Genomic DNA, 13,252 nt, shown 5'->3' with positions numbered 1-13,252 from the left:
GCTGGTTCCATCTTAACACATATGGGTCTTTTAATATCATATAAAATCTACTTATTAACATAATATTATAAACTTATTCTGAGCATTGTAATGCTTTGGTAGAATTGTTAAAGTAGGACAAAAAGCTGACTTTTATTCTCCAAGAACAAACTGAATCCAGTCCTACTAAAACCGGCACAAAAATCCCACTATACTTACGTCTAAGCCAACCATAAGCAAATCTATAAACATCCTTCTATGCGTCCTACCCATAAAACCCAGCCAAAAAATATAAAACCAAAGTAAGAGCTTAAGGCCACCTATGGTGCAAAAGAAAAAAAGATATAATAGTAAATATATACTAACTAGATATAACAATAAATGTATACCTGAAGCAGTCAAAAAAGTAGTATGGGAGAAGTACTTTTCTCTAAATATTCTCGCAGGTAGAGAGTCCGGACATGTAAGTATTCTCCATGCCTGAGCAGCCAGTAGCGCCTGGTTATGATGTTCAAAACTTCGAAATCCTAACCCACCCTGAGTCTTTGGCAAACACATTTTCCTCCAAGCTAACCAATGAGTTTTCTGCTTAGCAATAGAAGAACTCCACCAATATCTAGCCATAAGAGCTTCCAATTGGTCACATAAAATCACTGGTAATTGGAAGCAAGACATTGCATACGTGGGCATAACTTGAATGACTGCTTTTAATAGTATTTCTCTACCACCATACGAAAATAACTTGGAATTCCAAGAATTAAGACGTGACCAGACTTTTTCCTTAATATAGCTGAACATTCTTTGTTTATTACGACCACTTATCATAGGCAACCCCAAATATTGGGTAATGGCTTCAGTAGTTTGCATATGCAAAGTATCCTCATATTGAGTTCTCAAATTCTCTGGCGTATTGGGTGAGAAATACATGTTGGATTTGGTAAAATTTATTAACTGAAAAAAATAAATAAATAAATAAATAAATAAATACTGGCTTAATCACACCACTTACTATACTGAAACATGAACAAGGAAGTTTTCCAATAGAAATACTTTCCACCTCTTAGGAATCATTGTAAGAAAAAACTTATAAATAAAAGTATCATCATACAACTAACCTGTCCCGAAGCTCTAGAATATTTATCAAAGATGTTTAGTAATGATATGCAAGACCTGGGCGAGACACGGGTGAATAGAATACTATCATCTGCAAAGAAAAAGTGTGTAATTGAAGGGGCCGATCGAGCCAACTTATACCCAATAATGCCACGATTAGCTTCTGCTTGGCATAAAAGGGCGGAGAAACCTCCCGCACAAAAAAAAAAGAGGTAAGGTGAAAGGGGATCTCCTTGACATAACCCTCGTGTTGGTACAACCTTCCCTTTAACTTCACCATTAATATTAAAAGAATAACTAACCGAATGCACACATTGCATAAGTAGATGCACCCAAGGAAAGGCAAACCCAAACTTCAGCATAATGGCTTCTACAAACCCCCATTCAACTCTGTCATATGCTTTACTCATATCAAGTTTCATAACAGAAAAACACCTCCTTCTCCTAGTCGATGCTCGTAAATTATGCACCAGTTCATAAGCTACCATGGCATTATCCGTAATTTGTCGACCTCCAATGAAAGCACTCTGGGAAAAATGGATCAAGTCATTCAACCACGGTTGAAGGCGTCGTACAAGAACAGTTGAAATAATTTTGTACAATACATTACATAAGCTTATTAGGCGAAAATCCTGCACCTTCTTTGCAGATTTGACCTTAGGTATCAAAGTGACCATGGTGGAATTAATAAGTGATAACTCTGCTTCCCCTTGTAAAAATTCCAACACTGCCTTCGCTACCAAGTCACCAACACTGTCGCAATGCTTCTGATAGAACATGGCATTGAAACCATCATCTCCTGGGCTTTTATCTGCCGGCATTGAAAAAACAGCTAACTTAACCTCTTCAACAGTAAAGGGGAGTAGGAGGTTTGAATTCATAGCATCTGTAACTCTTGGTTGCACAACATAGATCACAGCCTTAGTATCCTCATCGACAGGGAAAGAAGTCATGAAGAGGTTAGTGTAATATTGTTCAATAATATTCAGAATGTCATCTCCATCAGAGCACAAAACCCCTGCTTCATTAATCAGTCCTAACAAATCCGAAAAGTAGAACTGAATTAGATTGTGGAGGACCAAAGGGGTGCTATGAACACCTTATAAAAACATAAAGAATAAGACTCTTACAATCATAGAGAATAAGGAGAAACTAATATTCCACCATCACACTTGCCAGGAAGAAACCCAAAATTAATACAAAGGACACACATGAGAATTATAAATCTACATTGTACTACATATGTATACATATATATATTAATCAAGAAAAGAGATAAAAAGAAAGTAATATCGTAATTAATTATCTTGATTATTAATAAGCTTCTCAAAGGGTACAATATACAGATAGAGATAATCACTGACACATAATTTATTTTCAAACCATATACAATTCATTGTATAAGAGTATAGATAAACCAAATGTATGTATTCCCAAACTAACTAATTTTGTTTGTCTTTTCTTCACTTTAATTGATTTATGCTCATGTACAGTACTGTCATCTACTATCCTGAATTTTAATGTATATCCAAAAAAAAAAAAACCAGCCAATAGAGAGAAAGAGAAGAAGAAGGAGACTACCCAGTTAGAAGGCAAATCTGTTATGTATTAAGGGCATTTGAAAATTGCAAACTGGCTATGGGGACCTACTTAAGACTATTGTGATGAAATGTTATATGTATATGAATAAACCAAGCAACATGTCATCCAATACATATATATATACATGTAATATAATTCTCTCTCCAAGTGACTAGTTATTTATTATTTTTGGGACAACCTTAAAAGATACCAATAATTCTAACCATAGACGAAAACTTCCTTTAGGACGTAAAAATGAAACGTTTTAAAATATTACTTTTTTAAACAAAAAACCCCATATTAATCATAAACTGTGAATGCATATTAAAGGAATAAAAAATAAAGCTAGACATCTAGGGCCCGTTTGGTACGCAGGACTGGATTGGATTAGACAGGCTAATTTGTCCAATCCAGTGTTTGGGCATGTTAGAAGTCTGGATAACTAATCCAGTTAACCTCATCTGTCTGGGATTATTTATCCCATCCAGCAGGGTGGGATAAATAATCCCATGCAGGTGAGATTTTTTTTTTTATCGTTTTTTTTAATTTAAATTTTATTAATATATTTTTAATTTAATAAGAATTTAAAGGAAATAATTATCACACATTTATTTATACATTTTTTTTTATCAAAACTTATTCATTAAAATTAGTGACAATGTATAATTTTGAATTATTATACATAAGTTTTTAAAATTTAGAATATTATTAATTAAATAATAGTTACTTAAATTGATTCTAAGAAAAAAATATGACAATAAAATTATGTATTATTTTTAAATTACTAAAAAAATTATATAAATATTTTTAAAAAAATTAATATTTATATTAAATTAGTGATTAAATTAATGTTTAAAATAAGCAATTTTATATTATTCAAGTATTTTTATTTTACTATTTTTATTATTTATTAAATAAAAAATATGACAAAATATTTTATTATATATTTATGGTATATTCTTAATTATATATGATATATTATTTTTTTTTGCGACGAATTATTTATTTATATTTATTTATAATTATATATTTTAATTTTAATTTATTATTATATATTTTTATTGAATTTAAGTTTTTTTTTTCTAAAAGCAAATAAATAAAATAGTCCCGTCCATTCTTAAACCAAACACAGGATTACTTTCAGCATAATCCAATCTTGTCCAGTCCAGTCCAATCCTTTTCAATCCAATCCAGTCCAATCCTGCGTACCAAACGGGCCCTACTGTGTAGTTTCAATTAGATCTTCAAATAATATTCTATCTTCCTGACTAATAAAAGTATTGTCAAATTTACAACAAGCAAAACATACTTACATAGATATGATAATAAAGAAGTTGCTAAAAAACCACCAGAAAAAACAAACTTGGAATAGCATTATTTCGTCTCCTTGTATTAGCATATTGATGAAAAAAATAATAAATAGAATTGTATTAGCATTATTTCGTCTCCTTGTATTAGAATGTAAAAGGTTTTAAACAATAATAAATAGCAGTAATAGAATTTAAATTTTTTTTTGCTTAAAAACATTAATAGAATTGGAAATGGACTTTGAGAATTGAGATGGAACTGAGTAATGACAAATTGCTAGCCCTTTCAAAAGTTAGGTTTATTAAAATTGGGCTTTAAAGAAAAAATATAGGGGAAAAAACATAAATATGGGATTTTTAGTTGCCATTTACTTTTATATGGCAGAAAAAAATAAATGAAAAAGATATGGGAAAAAAATTAATTAAATGGAAAAATATGGGAATCCAAAAAATATATAAATATGCTTAAAATGGAAAATACCATACTTTCCAAAACTAAAAACATAACAGACTCCACAAAACCAGCCACGATACGATCTCTCTCTCTCCCTACTCTCTGCGATTTTGTCTCCGATCATCAGGTTCGGAATCGCACAATCACCAGCCACGATCAGTCGACTGCAAACCGAACTCAATTGATCACTGCAATTCGATCTACAAAACCGAACTCAAACGAAGCAGTCAACTCCGATCGTCTTCTCCAAAACCATCAACGATCGCCGCCTCCGATCGTCTTCTCCAGCTGCGGACAGATCTTCAACACATTCTACTCATCTCAAACGCAATAAACATGCATAGAAAGTCAATCTCAAAACCAAATATTTTCATCGACTGAAGACAGAGCTTCAGCAACGATCAGCGACCTCTGATCGTCTTTTATAGCTCCGATCGTCTTCAGGTAATTTATTCAATTGATTCTGATCCTCTTCTTAACCTTCATAACCTGAAAAATCAATGCTAATTAAAATTGAAAACGAAAAATTGAAAAAACAAAACAAATTATACAAAGACATTACAGGTATATATGGATTAATGGTATATAAACAATATACGACATTTTAATGAACAAATATAAAAAATAAATAACCGGTTAAAACAATATACAAAATCAAGATCAACCATATGAAATATACATAACAGGCAAAACAAATATATAGCATAACCAAAATAACCACTTAAAAACAGTAAAAGAAAATAATGAGAGTCACATTTAACAAAACATAACAGCAAAAAAAAACTGTTAAAAAAACAATCAAAAACGTGAAAACTAGTTAAAAACATATAACAAAACATACAATCAAAAAAATTAAAAAAACAAAACCAGTTAAAAAAATAATTTTTAACCGAAAAAACAAACAAAACAACAACACCTAAAACCAGAAAACAAACAAAAAAACCAGTCAAAAACCTAATTTACACAATAAAACATAAAAATTAAATGAAACTAGTTACATTACATTACATTTAACAATGCTACAAGAAAACAAAATTAAAACAGATACAACAATACATATAACATGTTACACCCTAACTAGACTAGGCGTGTTACGTTATTTTTAAACGTACTGTGCAACTCGTTGCTAATCAACGAGGTTTATGGAAATCGTGATTAATTAAAATTTTGCTTTTTTAATTAAAACTTATAATATTTCATACAAAATACTCGGGATCCCGATTACAAAATACTTTACAAAAGTTAATTAATTCTTTACAAAATATTTGTTGCCCAGCAACTAACTACAAAAGCATTGCTGTCCCGAGGATCGTACGCTCCAGGCCTAACTGCCCCGACATGTACAATCTTCATCGGCTCGTCCTCACGGTTCCTCAGCCTTGGCGTTGCCCTTACCTACACATAAACATAGCACTGTGAGTCGATAGACTCAGTAAGAAAAGCATAAATCATAAAACATACATAAATCCCGGGTTATGGTCAGACACCCATACCCCTGACCACAACCCTAATCCCCGTGTCCCACACGGTACTGAGTCTCGAACGTTCGTACAACGGTACTTTTGACAGAGTAACAGCCTATACTCGGTACATTGGTCATACTCCAGCTGCTAATCATACTCTAGCCTTACCGATGTGTTACAGTATCAGCCTATATTCGGTACACTAGTCATACTCTAGCTGCTAGTCATACTCTAGCCTTACCGATGTGATACAGTCAAACAGTACAGTACCATCGACCATAATATCAGCCTATACTCGGTACACTGGTCATACTCCAACTGCTAGTCATACTCTAGCTTTACCGATGTGATACTGTCAGATGGTACGAAGCCAACATACATGTCTAATGTAATCTAACAGGCTTCCTAACATGCACGCTAAACATGTAAATACATATGCATACTGTTATACTAATCTTACCTCAATTCCGAATTCAGGTGTGCCGGTCAACCTGAGTGGAACGATCTGCTCGGCGAATTATAGACTCCTAAACCGTAACAATCACAACACTGATAAGTGACACGCTAAATCACAACCAACTTAATACAAAAATATCCTAAACTAGCAGGGAACAAACTGCCTGAAAACCTGAAACTAGCACAAAATGACAAGCAGAGAAAAACCGGTTTTCAACCCCTGCTGCAAAATCCGGGCAACCGGTTTTACAGGCAGTGTAAAACCGGTTAGCCGGTTTTACCCAGAAAACCCACAAAGCTCAAGCCCCTAACCAAAATGTTTCCAAAACTCAACCGAACTTTCCAGACCTGCTAATTAGACCCTAATAAACATTTCTAAAGCAACAAAACAACCCTACACGCACAGAATCCACCATTAAAGCTCCAAGCTTTGAGTTCAAAACTCAAACTTGGTTAAAACTAATAAACATGCATCAAAACTTGATTTAATCTACTCAAACAAGCATAATATAACTGCAGAAATCAAACCCACGCACAAACAACCACTACAACAACTAATTCCTCATTTAACTTTGAAAATCATAATTTTTGAGCCAAAAACTCCAAATTTGAACAAAGGTAACTAGCATGCATCACAACCAGCTCTATTCTACTCAATTAAACATGTTTAAACTTCTGAAAACAACAACAACAATTAACAGCAACTATCAACATCAAAACCAAGCATGCAACCATTTTCTACTTCCTTAAACTTCAAGAAACTAAAAGAAAAAGCTACAAGAGTCTTACCAACAACTTGAGATCAAAATCTATGCTAGAACCAGCTTGAATTACCAAGGAAAACACCACTTTTCTTGCTGCTCAAAGAGGGCCGAAAGAGAGAGAGAGTTGAGAGAAAATTTTGGGTTTTGCTTCTTTTCTAATTTTTTCCAATTTTGAATAAAAGACAAAATGCATAACTCCTTTTTATTTCAGCTAACATAAATCAATAAATCATATGTTTCCATATCACTAAGTCCACTAAAGGACAAAAATACAAATGGGGCTAAATGACCATTTTGCCCCTCCACACTAAAATAACATAAAAGGGTACTAAGGGGTATTTTAGGAAATTATAAATTCCTGACATTCCCAATGTCTAAATAAACTGCCCCAACATACTAAAATACTAAACTGTGATTCTACTGAGCCATACACCGCGTTCCATGTTGCCGGGCACCGAAAACGCAAAATTATAAAATTTCACTATATGACATAAAAATGCAGTCTGAATTCAAATATAGCAACATAAATAATTATTTAAATAATTATAAATAATTTTCATAATTAAATCTTAATTAACTGCTAATTTCCAAATTAAACTAAGCAGTCTTTACATAACATAAAAAAAAACAGTTAAAAAACTCACATATAACATTGATTCTTTAAATACAATTTAAAAATAACCGGTATCAAATACAGAAATATAACAATATAATATTACTTTTGCATAACAGAGTTAAAGAAAGTCACAGCTAACAAAACATAACAGATTAAAAACCGGTTAAAAAAACAATCAAAAACGTGAAAACTAGTTAAAAACATATAACAACACATACAATAAAAAAAAAAAACCAGTTAAAAAACATAATTTTTACCAAAACAAACAAAACAACAACACCTAAAACCAGAAAACAAACAAAAACAACCAGTTAAAAACCTAACTTACACAATAAAACATAAAAATTAAATGAAACCAGTTACATTACATTACATTTAACAAATGCTACAAAAAAAACAAAATTAAAACAAATACAACAATAAATATAACATAAAAAAACCAGTTAAAACTTAAAAACCAGTTAAAAAACTCACCTATAACATTGATTCTCTAAATACAATTTAAAAATAACTGGTTAGAAAATAAAGAAAGTCACAAATTACAAAACATAACAGAAAAAACCGGTTAAAAAACAATAAAAAACTTAAAAAGATCAAAAAAAAAAATATAGCAAAACATACAATTAGAAAATCAAAGGAAAAAAAAACCAGTTAAAAAAAATTACACTTAAATTTTAAAAAGAATTTTCTTTGAAAATGCAAAATAGTTATCAAAAACAGAAATGACAAAAAAAAACCAAAACCCAGTAAACAAAAACCAGAAAACAAAAAAAACAACAGTTAAAAACCTAAAACAAAAACAATAACACCTATAATTTTTTAAAAAATAACCGGTTCCAAACAAAACATTACAATAATATTCTGATATTACTTTTTCCCTAATATTGCAGGTATGGAACAAATCATGTGTGTCATCAAATATGGGGGTCAATGGAGGGAAAATACAAATTATGATGACTACACAATGACGGGAATTCTAATTCCAACCAATTCATCACTAGCAAACTTGATGGAGCTGATAAAAACAGAGATCAACTGCAGCAGAAGCAACATAGACATATCCTACCAGATATCACTGGGGACAACACCAATGAAGCTACTGAGTGACAATTCTCTCAAGTTCTACATTAAGCTGAGAAAATCACAAGCTGGAGTAACTGATTCTCCACTATGCATCACAACTACAGAAGAAACGGCTATACAAACAGTGGAAAATCAATCTTCAGACCAACCAATACAAGAGCAAACGAAGATAGTTGAGGAACTAGTTCTACAAATACATGACGAACCATTCAACCAACAATCTGATATTGAAGGACAAGATTCAAATCACAATTGCCCCCAACATGTTTGCCATGGCTGAACAAGTTGCAGACTTTATAATAGAGCAATCGAATTCAGCAACAAAAAAGAGAAGGGATGAGGAAATGGAGATAATCACAGATTAAATGGTGATTGAAATCGAAGAAGGACAAATATACAGTGACAAGAACATACTGAAAACGGCAATCGGATTCTATGCAATGATAAAGAACTTTCAAATCAGAACGAAGAGGTCCGAATCGAGGGAATACATGGTTACATGTGTTGACGAAAATTGTAACTGGTTTCTGCGTGCTTCAAAGTTGAAACAAACACAAACCTTCAAGATTAGAAAATATGTCAACAACCACACTTGCTCTTGGATGTCATAATGGAAGATCACAGGCAAGCAACTTACAATACTATTGCTCAAATAGTAAAGAAGAAGTATGACTCAATAAACAGGAAGCATGCACCGAATGACATCATGAAGGACATGCTACATGAGTTTGGGGTCTCGATGGGATATCAAAAGGCTTGGAGAACAAGAGAGAAGACTCTAGAATTGTCAAGAGGAAAGCCTGAAGACTCATACCAACAACTCCCAATGTACCTTCATATGCTAAAAAAAGCAAATCCAGGCACTGTAACGAATTGATAACAGACAAGAAGAATCGGTTCAAGTACATGTTCCTAGCACTGTCAAACTCAATTAGAGGATGGATTCATTGAAGACCGATGATTGTGGTAGATGGCACATTCTTGAAAACAACATACGAAGGGACGTTGTTTACAGCATCAACAATGGATGCTAATAAACACATATTCACATTGGCATTCAGAATAGGAGACTCAGAGAATGATTCATCATGGGAGTGGTTCTTCCACAAGCTAAGAGAAACATTCGGAGAAAGAGAAGGTAAGAAACTGGTTCAAGTAGAAATATACATCAAATACAATATCTTTATTAAAATAGTTTTCCTATTGTTTGTTAGACTTAACATAAATAACCGATTTAAAAAAAAAGTAACAAAAAAACCGGTTAAAACCGACATATACTGACATTCGATATACTTTGACTCGTAGGCATGACAATCATCTCAAACCGGCACAAAAGCATAGAGAAAGCAGTAGCAACTGTCTACCCAAACATATTCCATGGATCATGCATACTCCACTTGCTTAACAACATTAAGGTCAATTTTGGAGCACACGGAGAAGTTCTTACATTAAACTTTGTCAAAGCCGCCAAGACATACAACACGAAATCATTTGAAGAATACATGTCAAAACTCGACAAAATAGACAACAGAATCATACCTTATCTTCAGAGAATAGGATACGAATATTGGAGTAGATGCCACTGCCCGACTAGAAGGTACACACTGATGACATCCAACATAGCTGAGTCGATAAATTCAGCAATACTTGCCACAATAACACTGCCCATCACTACAATGATGGAGAGTCTTCGAAGTTTGGTACAAAAATGGGTTCGGACAAATGACAACGAAGCACATGGAACATTCACAAAAGTTTCAACAGTGACAGAAAAAATACTCAGAGACAACTTTATTCGAGCAAGAAAATATGAGGTAAACAACTAAATTTATAGATATATACACACAGTACACATTAAAAAAATTGAACAACTGTATAAAATAACCGGTTATAAAATTATTTTTTCTGCTTAAAATAACAGGTTACACAAGTCACAACCATACTCCACCAAGTGAATGTGCTAGAGAAAGGGAAATTCCTGGTCAATTTACTAGACAAAACATGTGAATGTAACCGGTTCCAGCAAGATGAAATCCCATGTGCTCATGCAATAGTTGTATTCTCGAAACGAGGATTGCGAGTTTACGACTATGTTGCGGACTACTACAAACCTGACGAAATGAAAGCAACATATGACACAACAACAAACCCATTACCAAATGAAAGTGAGTGGACACTGCCTGAAAGCTTGGAAAGGATAGTCCTACCCCCAAACACAAAAAAGAGAGCAGGGAGACCTAGGAGGAGAAGAATAAGTTCAAAAGGAAAGCCAAAGAACAGTTACAATAAAAAAAAACAATATATTTGATTTTGTATGTTCCAATAATTGTTTCAATATTTGTTGATCATGAAATATATCTTCAAACATAATTGGTTTTGAAAAAAAATGAAAATTTTCATAATATAGAATTGCCTTGTAAAAAAAAAAAACAACTAAAAAACCAGTTATATTCAACATGCCCCAAAACAAAAGAAACAAAATAACCGGTTTTATTGAATACAAAGATACATTTACAATAAAAAAAAACAATATATTTGATTTTGTATGTTCCAATAATTGTTTCAATATTTGTTGATCATGAAATATATCTTCAAACATAATTGGTTTTGAAAAAAAAATGAACATTTTCATAATAGAGAATTGCCTTGTAAAAAAAAAATAACAAAAAAACCGGTTATATTCAACATGCCCCAAAATAAGGAAAACAAAGAAAATGAAACTGGTTAAATTTAAACATGAACCAAAAATACATGTTCTATAAAAAAAAACATGTTCTATATAATATATTGTTGGGTTTTATGCCCTAAATAAAACTCATTTCAATATAATCAGATTTACTTATTAATATAGATCAGAAATAACATTTAATGTTGCATGGTTCACATGATTTATTTCATGATTATATGTACATAATGTATGAATTCTATTTCAGTCCAGAACATATCAATTTGTTAATGATTATAGTGTTGTCAACACAGTGGAATATAATCTTAATTATATGTTCGAAAGTTTATTCCCTGATTTGTCAGAACACTGGATTTAGACTGACATGGTATAATCAACGATAGGTATTCTTACACCTTGGATAAGTGTTATGTCCTTTCCAGGACATTGGCAAAGTTTACCAGCATCGATGCATGGTTAATTTGGAAATTAGCAGTTGTTTTTGATTAATTATGAAATTATTTATAGCTATTTAAATAATTTATTACTGTTATTTATGGAATTCAGAAATGCATGGTTATGTTATTCAGTAGTTTTCATATTTTGCATTTCCGGTGCCCGGTATTTTGGAACTCGGCGTTTGGCTCAGTAGAAATCACAATTTAGTATGTTAGTAGTTTGGGGACGGGTTTTAGACATTGGGAATGTCGGGATTGGCCGGGAATTTAGAATTTCCCAAAAATACCCCTTTAGTATGATTTATGTGGTTTTATGGTGGAAGGGCAAAATGGTCTTTTTGCCCCATTAGTGTTTTGTCTTTTAGTGACTTGTTTATTTGAAAATAAATATTTATTTAATTGTTGTTGGCTGAAATGGATTTAATATATGTTATGTGATTTATATTCCTTTTTCACAAAAAATTCAACACTTAGTCAAATTAGAAGAAAATTTCCAAAAATTACACTCAAAGCTCTCTCTCTTTTCCTCTCTTGTTCTCTCGGCTGAGGGTGTTCAAGGGCTGGAATTTTTGATTTCAAAGCTAATTTTCTTTAATCTAAGTGTTCTTCAAATTCTTGGTAAAGTTCCTAAACCTTTCTTTTTGTAATTTTAGAAAAAATGATGAGAATATGTTGATGCATGCTTAATTGTTAGTTGCTGTGGCTGCTGTAAGTTGTCTTGATTTCTATAGTTTAAAGCTTGTTAGATTAGGGTTGTTTAAGTGGTTTTGAAAGCATGTTAGATAGGTTGTGCAAAGCTTTAAGTTTTCTATGTAAAATATGTGATTTTGAAGAAATGTTGTGTAATCTGTTACTATGTTGTTGCTGTTGTTCTTGTTTGTTTTCAGAAGCTTAATCATGCATATTTAAGTAGAATTAACCAGGTTTGATTGCATGTTTGTGGGATTTGCTCAAGTTTGAGTTTAAAACTCAAGCTTGAGCTTTAATGGCAATTTGTGTATCTGTGATTTCTGGGTTAGTTTGATGCCTTGGATATGTTCTTTGGGGTATTTAGAGCAGGTCTGGAAGGTTTGGTATAGATTGGGTTTGATTTGGTTGAGTTAGGAATTTTTGAAAAATTCTAGGAACCGGAATTCGGTTGTGCCAGGAATTCGGATGAGGGTCCAAGAATTCCCGAGCGGAATTCGGTTGGGCAACCGGTTGGGGAATTTTCAGAACCCGTGTTTTTCCTCGTTTTTATGTTTTTAGGGGTATTGCCATGCTTTTTATCGATAGGGAAACTTTTAGTTCCTAGTTTAAGTCCCCGGGAAGTG

At 32.5% G+C, this 13,252-nt stretch overlaps 2 protein-coding genes across 2 annotated transcripts; one reads left to right on the top strand and one right to left on the bottom strand.

Annotated features, from left to right (window-relative positions):
• Nucleotides 1-221: 221 nt before the first annotated feature.
• LOC133038425 (uncharacterized mitochondrial protein AtMg00310-like) lies at nucleotides 222-906 on the bottom strand. Its single transcript, XM_061116576.1, has 2 exons — nucleotides 369-906; nucleotides 222-244 (listed from the first exon to the last, which is right to left on the bottom strand). The coding sequence occupies exons 1-2, from the start codon at nucleotides 904-906 to the stop codon at nucleotides 222-224; spliced, it is 561 nt and encodes a 186-aa protein (XP_060972559.1).
• An 8,867-nt stretch (nucleotides 907-9,773) lies between these two features.
• On the top strand, nucleotides 9,774-11,124 carry LOC115723823 (uncharacterized). Its single transcript, XM_061116575.1, has 3 exons — nucleotides 9,774-9,954; nucleotides 10,122-10,630; nucleotides 10,738-11,124. Exons 1-3 carry the CDS (start codon nucleotides 9,774-9,776, stop codon nucleotides 11,122-11,124), a joined length of 1,077 nt encoding a protein of 358 aa, XP_060972558.1.
• The last annotated feature ends 2,128 nt before the right edge of the window (nucleotides 11,125-13,252 follow it).

The sequence above is a fragment of the Cannabis sativa genome, chromosome 5 (assembly GCF_029168945.1).
Source record: "Cannabis sativa cultivar Pink pepper isolate KNU-18-1 chromosome 5, ASM2916894v1, whole genome shotgun sequence".
Taxonomy (NCBI): Eukaryota; Viridiplantae; Streptophyta; class Magnoliopsida; order Rosales; family Cannabaceae; genus Cannabis; species Cannabis sativa.
This window is presented reverse-complemented; position numbering and strand designations above follow the sequence as displayed.